At 42.9% G+C, this 14,110-nt stretch overlaps 1 protein-coding gene across 1 annotated transcript in view; it reads right to left on the bottom strand.

Annotated features, from left to right (window-relative positions):
• PELI2 (pellino E3 ubiquitin protein ligase family member 2) overlaps window positions 1–13,721 on the bottom strand; it is an 80,361-nt gene extending 66,640 nt beyond the window's left edge. Inside the window, exon 1 of the mRNA XM_042799139.1 lies at window positions 13,526–13,721. Within this exon, the coding sequence (XP_042655073.1) occupies window positions 13,526–13,602 (77 nt within the window). The 5' untranslated portion in view covers window positions 13,603–13,721. The remainder of the gene's footprint in view (window positions 1–13,525) is intronic.
• Window positions 13,722–14,110: the final 389 nt, after the last annotated feature.

Genomic DNA, 14,110 nt, shown 5'->3' with positions numbered 1-14,110 from the left:
CCAGTTGAAGCTTTTTCCTCAGAGGTGAGAATCAGAGTCACATGGACTCCCTGATGTCTAACAAGGCGGGGGTGTGGGGGGCTCATTCATCTTACAGACTCTCCTCAATAGAGCTCAAACAGCATTGGGAGACTTTGGAATAAAATCAGCTCAGTGACATACTTCATTTCCAGTTACAGACTACAAGGCTCACCTGTCACTACATCTTTCAGTAAATCACAAAGTATTCATCAGAAGCAGATAGAAAATGAGTGGAATAGGGAGCTAATAGTGCCAGTAGATTTGAGGATGTGGTGTCCTCCCACAGGACTGCCTAGACAGCTGGGAGCAGTAGCTACGTCAGACAACTGACTTCATCTGTTTGGGTCATCACCCCAAAACTGACTACCTTGTCCTGCCCCTACCCACTGTTTGCCCTTTAGGGTCTCAAAGACGCACCAGATCCTTAATCAGTTTGTCCCACACCACTTAAATACAAGGAGTTCTAGAAGCTAGGAGCAATTATCATGATCAATTTGAAACAGGCACCTGTTCAGAACTTATCTAGATTTCAACCAGGCTTAATTTACGCCAAGACAAATCACACATCTGAACAGTCATTATCTGGACTTTTGTTCTTCCAAAGCAAAGATGAATAAAACAACAAATAATATGAAGCTAAAAAGTCCTATCAAATATTGCTTGCTATACCACTTTTTTAATTTTGACAACAGCTGTCACACTTGGCATAGGTCTGTACATCAAATCAAACTCCTCTTTCCAAAAAAAAAGTGGCAATGGCATATGTAAAATCCATGAGTGGAAGAAGAAAATTAAAAGTTTAGATTGTTTCTAGACAAACCACTCTTCAGACTTAGTCATGAATATAGGTAGGAAGTTACCTTCGTTTAAGTAAACAAAAGACTGCTTGACCAACCCAGTGGCCTTCTATGATGGAGTGACTACCTTGGTAGACAAGGGAAGAGCTATAGATGCTGTCTATTTGGACTTCCGTATGACCTCTGACACTGTCCCCCACAACATCCTTCTCTCTAAATTGGAGAGATTTGGATGTGATGGGTGGACTGTTTGGTGGATGACGAATTGGCTGGATGGTGGTCAATGGCTCAGTGTCCGGATGGAGACTGGTGACAACTGCTGTCCCTCGGGGTATGTAGTGGGACCAGTACTGTTTAATATCTTCATCAGTGACACAGACAGTGGGATTGAGTGCACCCTCAGCATGTTTTCAGACAACACCAGGCTGAGTGGTGCGGCTGACACTCCTGAGGGACAGGATGCCGTCCACAGGAACTTGGACAAGCTTGAGAAGTCCACCCATGTGAACCCCACAAGGTTCAACAAAACCAAGTGCAAGGTCCTACACCTGGGTTGGGGCAACCCCCAGTATCAACACAGGCTGGGGCATGAAGGTATTGCGAGCAGCCCTGCAGAGTAGGACTTGAGGGTACCATTGGATGAAAAGCTGGGCATGAGCTGGCAATGTGTGCTCACAGCCCAGAAAGCCAACCCTATCCTGGGCTGTACCAAAAGCAGCGTGGCCAGCAGGTCAAGGGAGGGGATTCTGCCCCTCTCTGCTACTTTAGTGAGATCCCACCTGGAACACTACATCCAGCTCTGGAGTTGTGAGCACAGGAAAGACATGGACCTGTTGGAGTGAGTCCACAGGCCATGAAAATTATCTGAGGGCTGGAACACCTCTCCTATGAAGAAAGGCTGAGAGAGTTCTGGTTGTTCAGCCTGCAGAAGAGAAGGCTCCAGGGAGACCTTAATGCAGCCTTCCAGTACTTAAAGGGGGCTTAGAAGAAAGATGAGGACAAACTTTTTAGCAGGGCCTGTTACAATAGGACAAGGGGTAATGGTTTTAAAGCAAAAGAGGGTAGATTCAGGCTAGATACAAGGAAAAAATTTTTTTACAACGAGCGTCAAAAGACACTAGAACAGATTGCCCAGAGAGGTAGCAGATGCCTCCTCCCTGGAAATGTTCAAGGTCAGGTTGGACAGGGCTTTGAGCAACCTGAGTTGAAGATGTCCCAGCTCACTGCAGGGGGGTTGGAGTATATGGCCTTTAAAGGTCCCTTCCAACCCAAACCACCCTATGAATCACTTACATGTGTTTCACTTAGTTCATGCACAAGTAAGAAGTGGGGGGGGAAGGGGCAGGGGAGAAGGTCACTTTGTACATCTGGTTTTAATGAACAAGTTGTTTTTAAAAATCAATATACTTATTTTCTGGAAATTAAAGAGCATCATACATGCTTATCTAACAATATCCTTTTTTTAGTTTAACTCAACTAAGTGTTTTGCTCCCTTGACTTACACATAACAAACTGATCTTCAATGCATTTCTCTGACTCTACATAGCACAAAGTATCACACTTTTACCACCTGACATATTCATAACGAATTTCATCAGTTCATGAAACTGAGACTATTGTTTCTTCTCAGCTGCCATCTCTGCCCAAAATTTACAAATGAGCCCATACTCTTTCTGGCTCCGATCTGAATAGAGTCTGCAACTGGAATCTAGCCAACCCCAAATCCAGTTCCTTCCTGCCTGCCTGCACTGGCTACAAAATGCCCAGAGGAAAAAGAGCAAATCACTTTTGCCACAAAGATTTGCTTACCCTTTAACAAAGTATCATTTTACAATTGTTCTCTCTACCCTGAGAGATTTCCATTAGGTAAAACCTTAATATAAACCAGTCTTCTCCAAGAAGCATAAGGTGCCAACTAGCAATATATGATCAGAGGCCAATTCCTGAACTGAATTTAAAGTCACATTGCACATAATAAACTATTACGTATGCTGAGCTTGACTTAGACCCTGCTAATCACTTAAACCCTAGCTTTTCTTACAGAGGGAACTGTACTTTATATTTTGTAGTCTTCCTGCATCCTTACATGGAAAGGCATTTGCTACATTAAAGCAGTCTCTGCATGCTGGAAACTCAAAACTTGCAATAAAACTAGATATATAGCACTCAAGTACTGCAGCTGAAGTGCGATTGTGCAACCAAAGAGATAAGGCAGGGCTGAGCCAGCAATGTAACAGCAGTATTTTGTGCTCAAACACTGGAAGTAAGGCACAAAACACAAGTCAGAAGTTAAGGCTTTTTTGCTCTGACAGCAACCAGACCGAAAATGCTGCAAACAATGGCTTATTTATCTCTCAAAGGCTAAAGGAGGAACATATTTAGAACTTTTGGGAAAAGTCTGTCAAAGTCTTTAAACGGGTGCAGGGGCCTACTACCAAAACCAGTTATTTGAGAAATGTTTTCTGAATTGTGGAAAAAAATTGCAATGCACATATCTAAAAACAAATGAGTAGCTTGTAGTCTCTACCCTGACACCTTCAGCAAGACATCTTACCTAAAGGAAAAAAATCTCACCAGTCAGTAAGATTAAAGCACTGCAGCTTCCACATATGCTGACCATGGAGGCATGTTCCTGCAACCTCTGGGAACTCTGGTACAGTCCCAAGGGCAGCTGGCTTGCCAGTGGTGTTTAAGGGCATATCTCATGCTTCAGATTTTTCATTAATCCAGTGAAGACCAGCTAAAAAAATAATTAAAAAATAAAAAAGAACAGTAAAAAGCCATGCAAGACTGATCTGTTTGGCTATTGCCAAACTTCCTTCTCCAGATTTAGCTCTGATGGAAGTTACTCAGCTGCTCATGTCAACCAAAGCTTGTCTCCTCATAGATCTGCCCCAAGACCAATTTGTTCCATTTGCCTAATTTGCTGGTAGATTTTTTGGCAAAAATCACCAAAGTACTGACAGCCCATTAAATTAAATCTTCTGGCAGAATCCGATTAGGGAACTCTCTTATGAAGAAATCATCTGTCCCCACTGCTGTTCTGGCAGCAGGGGTACAGGTCTGCAGCAAGGCACTGTAACCTCTCCCATTACACACATGGTTCTGCAACAGGACTTCTACCCACAGCCTCTGACAAAAGGCCACACACTGAACTCGTTAATTCATACTCACTCCCGGATGCACTGGGAAACTATTCCAGCAAATTTTAAGATTCAGAAAGTAATTCAAAGTAGGTCTTACACATCTGTTAGCAGAAAGGTTAGGACAACTACAAGGTAATGAATCCTAACTAGCGTGAAAGATGCCTCTCCAATGCCAAAATGATTTTTGAATCCAAGTATTGAGTTTCACAGCTGTTTGCTCTCAGAGGTCAAGCACAGACTAGGATGAAGGCAAGTTGGAAGTACAACAACATTTTGGTTTATTAGTCTATGTTCCATAAAAAAAGTCATCTGTGAGCTACAGAACCCTGTCACAGGATGTGCAGGGAAGCGGGAACCATACAGCTCTTAATATCTTTCAACAGCTTGGGCTTCCCTCTGAAAGAAGGACATACACACACTACTCCTGTTTCAAAGGCTATGACTCCACCATTACTAAATCAGACATCAACAATCAAAATAAAGTCATGCTGTTGCACATGAAGAAATACAGCTGTGCTTATATCAAAGTTTCAGTCCATTAACTTCTGTGTCTAGACTAAACAGTTCTTTCACTCTTCCTAAAGGCACATGCTAGAGAGCTTACACATTTGGTCTCCAGTTTATTTGTAATACACAAGAGGAGATTTAAGCTTTTATATGCTTCAATTTGTTTAGATTACTTTCATACAGTGACTAATTGTCTTCACAGGCAGTACCACTTTGTCTTCATCCATGACACTCACATGCTTTAGGAGGATACACCTCAAATTTGAAGCCTACCTGTTTGTTTCTACATTACTGAAGCCATCTACTTTGAGGAATAAAATTGTTTCATGACAGCTTATGAACTTACTGGATTCTAAAATAAAGCTAGCATGCATACCTGAGGGTGAAGAGCGAGTAATTTGAAAGCCTACTAAAGCATCACTGCAGTTGAATATGAAGACTGCCTTTCAAAAGTGTTTATCAGTTAAAGACTATGCCAACACTTCTCCTTTGTCCTCAATTCTTGAATGTAAAGAGGGAAAAGGAGAATTCTGCAACAACAGGGATCAGTTAACATTACAATACTCAAGATAACCATAATGATTCTTGGCCTTCTCCTTTTTATCTCTAATTTTTCTTGCCTGTCCCCATTCCTCTGTGGAGGCAGCACTGTAAACTGACATTTTATGTTAGTATTTGTCTGACTGTGCAACTGGCTGCCTTCATCTCTATTTAACGCAATTAGTTGCTACACAGTAATGTAGCTATATCATAGTTAATATAAGTAATAAATATGACAGATGAACATTAGGTCTTTATTGCCAAACACTTCATAAGGGCACATGTGGCCTTCGTACCACTCCCTAGCACAGGAAGCCTTCTGCTACGTAAGATCAGGAACAGTCACACATCTAGTTCCTCCTCCCTGAATCATGCTACTTTTATCTACAGTGAAGTTAGGATACCCAGTGTACCTAAGTCCAATATTAAAGATGATATTGGTAAATGGGGAAAAAAAAACCACACCTAAGATAAATCACTTCCAGAGGCACAAAACAAGGCTTGCCTACTTTGCCTCCCTACAGGAGGAACAAATTGCTATTGATAGAAGCAGGCCTAACAGGTCCTTCAGCAATCGGCACCTTCATATTACACCTAATCAAATTGAGCTCATCTCAAAACCACTTTGCTTTTAATACAAACTCTTCAGCATTGTAGATGTTGTCTGCATCCATTTTCACAACCGCTGTTTATAATATCTTTCATCAATATGACATTTCTGTTGTGAAACAAAGGAAAGCTTTTAGCTGAATTATTCTTTCTTCACTGTGAGCTAGTAATAGCCATTACTACGAAGCTGCATGAGAACACTTCTGACTGAACTTACAGGACTTCATATTCTACCCTTGGAAGAACTGAACAAAACTTCAATGAAAAATAGCTAATACTTGCTACTTTTAGCAACAGAAGTTATACTAATCAGAACAAGTAAGAGCTACATCTAGACAATGCAAATCCAGTGTCACCTTGTTCACACATCATTCATAACCCAAACATATTACACCATGCCCTCCTACCACACAGTGTCTCAGTAACAAGTTTTCAAAGACTGAATGTTTATATCAAAACTGTTGAAGCTTTGCTGTGCAAAGATATCCTGAAAGGATCATCTTATGGTACCTTAAGCTCTATTAACTGTAGCCAACAAGTGCTCTTTGTGGGAAGGGCAGTAGAAAGATGCTTATTTTGTAGACTCAGTCAAATCCAAAGACAGGTTGCTTTTTCTGCTGAACTCCCAGAACCACGATGGCTACTCAGACAATAAGAAAACCCCACAAACAGTTTACTGCCTGTCACCCTTCCCCTCTCCCAGTCTTTGGGTTTAAATCGCATAGCCAGAAGTACACCCATTATATAGTCACCAACAGTTCACAGAAACCCAGCCAGTGAATATTTGCACAGAAGGTCATATCACGAGGTTAAATGTACAAGTCATCACAGAAGGGGCACATCTGATCATCCAGAGAGGATGCACAGTGGTGTACCACAACGGAATAGCTGGGACAGGACTGCTCCAGCTATTCCCCCACACAGTGCTCTACTGCTCTGGAAGCTCCCACTGCTCTTGACTGTACTATTTGCTTAATGTAAGGACCAAGACCTATTCTAGGCCAGTGGGTAATAGGATTAAAAATCTAATCCCGGATATTACTTACAGTTTGCCAGAGAAGTTACAAATTGGTCCCCAAAGTATGTGAATGATGCTATGATCTCAAGACCCAGTACTAACCTGCATAAAGCTACAGTAATTCTGAACTGTATCTTGTCGAGAGAGAAATGTCATCTAAAAACCCCCAACATAGTATTAGCATATGCAGGTGATAAAAGTGAAAAATGTGAGGACACCATTTAGTGATATATTTATAAAACAAACAGAATGAGAAGATTTGCCTTACAAGTCTCTGGAAGTGGTCACACCCTTTATGCCAGCATCCCTGTTCCTATTCCCCAAGATTTAGGCTTGTGACAAGTCACACGTAAGCTTTACAGTGCTGACCTTGGGCCAGAGAGAATAAACATGAGGGTGTTTGTTGATAAAAGGAAAAGCACCCTCAACACAAGTGAGATTTAGGGTATTAAACAGTACAAATGGAACAGGATTTGACAGCACAAAGTACACCTGGAAACCAACTAGAATTTCTGCTTCAGTCTGGGAGCTCAGACTGAATCCTCCTCTATTTCATTTGCCTTGCTGCCACAGGGCAAATCAGCCACAAGTATGACAGTGCAGAATAACCCAACACAGCTCTAGCTGACATCATGAGAAGCACTTATACTAAACATGAAGACTGCAACTGTACAACATGCTAGAAGAGTTGTCTTTGGAAGGTTTCACACCCACACATCACAGATACTCAAGACAAATTCAGAACCAAAGCATGTGCAGACAATAGCAACAAGAGAAACAACACAAGATAACAGCTGTTTCAGGCTACCTAGACAGCTGTTGCCTACAGGCACATCTATAGTATTTTGCAAACAGTTGTAAAACTTCTCTGCTGGCACTCTGAACTAATAAACTCTACCTTCACCAAGGCACACTGGCTCAGGCACAATGCCATACTACACTCACGCAGCTTCTCATTAGCTTAAGAGTACAGGAAAAGAAGGTTTCATCTTCTCAAAGTATCAAGTTGATACGTGCTATCACAACTGAGGAATAAGGACTAAGCAAGTTAGAGAGCAGCATTAACTCCATAATAAATGAGTATAAAACCACTATAATTTAGTTTGAACTGGATAATAAAAAGTTCCTGACTTCTTAGGAAAAATCTGTTCTCAAGCAACCTTGTAATCACAGTTGAAAAACAGCCTGCTGTTAAGATGAAGCATGAAATAGCTTAAGCAAGATGCTGTTTTCAGCAACAAAAAAACAAATCTTAATAGCCTAGAAAGTAATTCCTAGGTTTATATGCATATTTTAAAGAAGAACCAAGTGGACTTGCACAGTATCTACTCATTTATAAATTTCAGCTGAAAATGGAAAACTATATATCCCCGATTCTGCCAAGATAGGAAAGGAGCAGCTATTTGGTTCTACAAGGGAATACATCAGTCAAAGGCAACAGTCTTCCATTTCTCAGATTTATTTGCTCAGAGCAAAAAGGTTGTTTTCCATATTTTAAGAAAAAAAATTAAGTCTTCCACTTCTACATGTATGATCTGCTGCCTGTACATGACAAGGGGATTACAGTTTAACTTCCAGAATGCACCGTTTCCTTTTCATTACAAGCATTAAGCATGCAGATGTTTGATGCTCTGATTTGAGTCAACAAATACAGATTTTAGCTTTTAGAGTTTGAAGTTTCTACTCTCAGATTTCACATTGGTATTGAGATGCTGTGAATAAAGCCTACAGCTGGATACAAATTTGCACTCTGAGAAAGTCAAAAGTACTCCAAGGAATTGGATAGTCACAGAGAACCAACTTGAGTGTGTTTTCTTTCTTAGCTTAAATGAAGCAAAACATTTGCTCTATCCAGCCATACAGAGGTTTTCACTGAAAAAAAAAAAAAAATCCATGAATCTTTCCTCAAATATAATCCTTTCTACTATTTTTTTTCTACATTGCAGTTAATGTTCTATTCAGACATAATACTTCTTGTGTTTGATTAATCTACTTGCAAGCTCTGAACTGGCACTAATCACATATTCTCAATATGCAGCATCTAAGATCCATCATAAACTAAGCACAAGACAAAGGTCTCGAAGAAGCCACTGTCAATATCAAATAAAAAAATAAATCAGTTTCTCCAGAACAGCAAGTGATTCTCAGAAGAGAATCATGACCTTGAACATATTTAACGGGTGGCTAGCATTATTTGCTATAGACAGTCCTTTAAATGAAGCCTAAAGCACATTTTTAAATAAGGCCGAAAAGCAGAACGCAAGTCACCTAAGCAGTTTCACCAATATATTTACATCTTGTAGTGCAGAAAATTACAGAATCATTAAAGCTTCAGCTTGATATCGAACAGCAAATCCATGTAAGTGCAAGTTAAGTCCCCAGTTTAATGCCATAGCCAGAATGACCCTCGCTCTGCCTTCGGTCCATAAACAGAAGCAAACAGATATCAAGGACAAGCAGAAATACCATATTGTGTCTGCATTTGTCAACGCCACTGGAAAACTGCATCAGCTTCTTCTTGAACTGCACAGCAAGAGATTAACAAGAGTTCCATGAAAAGCCAGATAAATTAAAAACTGGAAATGTGCTTAAAAGTAGGAAACACTTCAGAAACTTTATTTAGCTTGTTAAGGAAGTAGTGGTTAAGGAGCAACTTTGATAAGTCAGAAGAAGCATATATGAGAAACAGGAATCCAAATATGGAGGTCCCTTCAGATTAACACAAAAAGATATGTTTCAAATCTAAATTTGCTCCAAGCGGTCCATCAATCAGTACAACTTCCCTAAAGTTACTGTAGAATTTATCACTGTAAACATTGATGAGAATTCTATTCTATTTTTCAAAAAGGTTAAATTTAAGCGGAACTACAGGCTTTTTATTCAAGGATGTCCAATAGTCCACATTAAACAAAGCTCACATAACAATTCATACTGGCTCCTTTAGCCACTGCAGCCTCTCAGTTAACGGATTCATTTATTTTAATGGTTGACTCTGGAAAGTTTATACATAAAATGCTGACAGTGGTTTCAAAGTGACCACTGTAACAACACCGAGCAATAGTCCTTAGTTTTGTCTAGTTAGATAAAAGAATTGATTAGATTTGCAAAACCCATTATGACTGTAAGACAGTCTTCCTCAGCTGGGGATGCACCAGGCTGTACCTCCTTCCTCATTTAGAGTAGCTAACAGAAGTCTTTCATTAATCAGAAATACTACTCTTACACGCACCCACCTATTGGAAACCACATCCAAAACTTCTTAGAATTGGTTGCAATATATCACACTGAAAGTATCTAATGTCAGGTACAAAATCCTTTCATCACTGAAGAACTCAGACATTGACTAAAAGTTATACTTCTTTGGTATTCCTCCTTCAACTTACATCATTTTAACCTAGTGACTTTTCTGAGAAGCTAAAGCTGCTCCTAGACATCACTAAATATTGGAAAAGTCTACAAAGATACAATCATGCAGTCCTAAAGGAAGAGAGATTTCACAGTGCTAGGCCATTGGGATCTGCCTTCAGTGAAAGCTACCCCACGCAGCCAGGGACCAGCACCCACCACACACGACAAAGCCATGCTGGCCTCAATGCCTTTATGCCAGTAAAAAATATTCACAGTGCAATTCAGACCTGGGGGGAAAAGGGGTACTGGGAGGAAGGGGTCAGGACACACACCTCAAGACACTAACCAGACACCAGACAAGTCAAATGAAGGCTACTGACAGACAACGTACCAAAGCCCTTGATACACTATTCGGGTACTTCTTATTGTATTCAGTATCTCCTTCAAAACTCCCTCCAGACCCATGTTCCAAGAAATATATAATGGGCTATTGCTGTGACGGGACTTTGAATAAAGCTTTTTTTTTTTTTCCTCAAAAAAAAATTAGAATATGAATGTTTCTGCTTCACCAAGAAATCCATAGCCTTTTGTGAACAGATGATGCTACAAGCAGATGTACACAATCAGATTCCACAAGCAGAGTCACAATCAAGCAGATGATCTCTTCTGTACCAGCCATCTTGACCTGCCTGGCTTCATTTACATAAACTGGTTTTATTCACTACAACATTGATTATGTAAACCTCGACAAAATCTTCACCAAACATGCACTGCCACATCACTGACAGAAAACACGTAATCATTTACTGAGAGAAGGTTATTAGAAATGTATTTGCTGCAATGACTGACTTCAAATGCCTTGGGCTTTACCCTCTGATCACATTAACGTGCAGACAAGCGATCACAACTATTGCAAGACAATATAGGAACATGTTCTGGGGGGAGAACTACCTACTGGCAAAACAACGCCTTCCTCGTGATTTAAAGGTCAAGTACAGAACAAGCTGACTTTATTACTGCTAAGACAGAGTAAGAGCAAAAGCTAAAGGGAAAGTGTTGTCATCTTACAAACAGGACTCAGCAGTTTGCCAACTATGCCGATTCCTTTGTTCATCATCCTTTTCACCACCTAATTTAAAAGTCTTACAGCTCAAGAAATAAGTTATTCATCAACATCACAATCGATGCCCTTTTTTTTTAAGCACACACAGTGTCTCAAAACAGCTTTTTTTTTTTTTTTTTTTTAAAAATCTAGCTGTGAGGTCACTCTATCAATTTTAATCAAGTAGTTGTAACAAGAGCTGCGAAGCTACTTTTCTGCCAGTCCACAGGTCTCAGTTTCACTGTAGGGAGCAGAGCAGATTTACATTGTCTTATTTAAATCTTGTAATCTGGAGTTCCATTTAAATACAAAACAGGTATTGAGAATTAATTTTTTTAGAGTACTGAACAGATGCTTAAACTGTTCCAAGACTTCCTAGTCACAAACGTTGAGTCACCAAAGAGAGATGTTTCTATTATTTATGGCACTACATACAACATTTAAGACATCTCTGAGAGGAAACACAGTAATCAACTGCTAAACTGCCAAAGGGATCTTAAACCCCCCATCTTCAGACCAAACATGGCCAACAGAGTTACTGAAGTCACGGCATTTCCTGGAGTGTTTCCATCACGTCTACCTATTTCTACATCACATCCACCAAGCCTATTGTGTCAGTAAGCTGTGAAACAATAGGGCACTGGCTGTCAGTGCAGCCTACAGGACATACTGACCAGAGAGGTTCAGCCACCCGCTTGCAGACTTCTTGTTTGTAATTGTACTACAAGGACAACAGGATTTGTTTGCTTTTTTAGTACGTGTAACACCCAGATGATATAAGCACAGTGGTTTTAGAGAACAGCTGATACTCTGATAAAAACTAAACTCAGTCATATAAAGTTCATTTAAATTTTATTGGCATGTTTCAACACACAGCAGTGAAGATCAAGACCTCTGGCAGAACCGATATGCTGAAATCAATGCATTTCCATATTAAAGGAAAAGCACACCAGACTCTGCTAGGTTAAGATCAGAGCCAAAACATTTCATACTTCTGTACTTTCAACTGCTGCTAAAAATAGTAAAGCAACAGAAAGGAAAATGCTTCCAGCTGTGCACAAAAAGCCTCTGCAGCACAACATCAATTTATGCACTCTAATTTAATTAAAGATTCAACATTATACTATGACTTTATTGTCAGAGACAGTATTGCACAGCTGAGGTTACCCTCCATTTCCACAATTGAAACAGTAAGAACATTTCTTTATTAAATTTAGTTTGATATGGATATTTCTCCCAAATCAAGTTACTTGACTTAAATTCAAGTCTTTCAGGTGCCAGCTATGCCACGTTCATGGGAATAGCTGTATTTTATTCCATGGTAACCATATCTTGACCTAGTCTCGTGATAAGAAACATTTAGCATCCCTTAAAGAAAAAAGGTACCCCACTGGACACACGAGTACTCAGTCTTGGCTGCTCTTTTTATCTGTTCCCAGAGATTCAAACAGTTATTCTGCAAAGGCGAACACAGTTCTTTATGAAATTACTTGACCAAAACAAAACAAAAAAATCCCCAACAAACCAGAATAAGGTTTTCTACGACCCTGCAGCAAATATGTAACAGATTCTGGGGGAGGCTGAGCAACGCGGCAAGGCTGTAACTGTTCTGCTTCACGGATGGCTTGAAACCTTTCGGTTGTATTCATTACTAAAAATTATTCCATTAACCATATGTTTCTACATATTAAACTATCAAAATTAAGCATCTCTTATAAGGTTCACAAGGGCTCTCAGCAAGCACGGCTTAGACCCTTCTTCCTCATCTGCTTCCACGGTGTTCAGCAGAAAGGCTTCAAGCTTTAACAGCAGGGCAAGAACATAATACCAAACGGATTACTTTAAGATCCGTATCAAGCTGAGAAAATAAACATTTCCCCTACGAATCTGAACACAAGCGCTTCACCCTCCTCCCCCCCCCGCCTCTCCTCCTGATTCCAAAGTCATCTCCCCTGCAGCCTGCGCGGAGGGCGAGGGGAGAAGCCGCCAGGGAGAGCCCGGCGAGCGGCTGCGGCGAAGGAGCGCGGCTCGGCAGCACCTGCCGGCGGCACCGGCGGAGGGACGGGGCCGGGGGGGTGCCCCCCCCCCCCCCGCACCCCCTCCCCTCCTCTCCCCACCCCGCACAAAGTTTCTCTCCAGCAGCCCGCAAGGCCCCGCGGCCGCGGTGCCCCGACAGCCCGCCCTCTCCTCACAGGGAAGAGTCGCTGACTAACACCCCAAAAAAACGCAGAGGGGCACGGCGCGAGTGGGACCCCAGCGGCGCTCCGAGGCGGGGGGGGGGGGGGGGGGGGGGGGGAAAGGCGGGAAGCGGCGCCGCCGCGCGCTACCTCAGCGGGGAGATGCGGCCGGCGCTGAGGGGAAGCAGCAACACACATATACACGCACCCCCCCCCCCCCCCCCCCCCCCCCTTCCCCGGGCTCCCCTCACAGAGCTCACCCCAGCACCACCAGCTCCCCGTACTTGACGGGCTCCTTGTTAGGCGCGCAGTGCTCCTCCTGGCTAGGGGAAAACATGGGGCCGCCGCGAAGTCACCCGCCGCCGCCGTCCCACCCGCCGCGGGGGGGGGGGGGTGGGTGAGTCCCGAGCGGGCTCCGCGCTGCGCCCCGCACTGAGCCGGCGCCCGCCGGGCAGCGGACACTACACCCGGGGCGGGGGGGGGGGAGGAGCGCAGGGGGGGACGTACCAACCCGCCGCGGCGGGGGGAGGGAGGAGCAAAGCGGGCGCCCACCCCCTCGTCTGCCCGGCCGCGCGTGGCCCCGCCCCCCTCCCTCTCTCGTTCACCGCCCGCGGAGGGGGCGGGGCTCCGGGCCGCTGCGCTCCTCCCCGTTTCGCGTGTCCTCCTCCTCCGCCCCCCCCCCCCCCCCTCACCGCCAGAAAGTGGTACGGCCCCGCTGTGTTATGTAAACATAGAGTAAAGGGGACGGGGCCGCTCTTAAAGGGGCCGCGCGGCGGGGGGGGTGGGCGGGAATCTCCGGGGGGTCCCGACCGCGGAGGGGGGGGATGGTTTCGAGGTCACTCTGA

This window comes from Tyto alba, unplaced genomic scaffold, assembly GCF_018691265.1.
Source record: "Tyto alba isolate M040663 unplaced genomic scaffold, T.alba_DEE_v4.0 Super-Scaffold_29, whole genome shotgun sequence".
In the NCBI taxonomy this organism is placed as follows: Eukaryota; Metazoa; Chordata; class Aves; order Strigiformes; family Tytonidae; genus Tyto; species Tyto alba.
The sequence above is the reverse complement of the archived record's forward strand: the minus strand, read 5'-3'. Positions and strand labels throughout refer to the sequence as shown.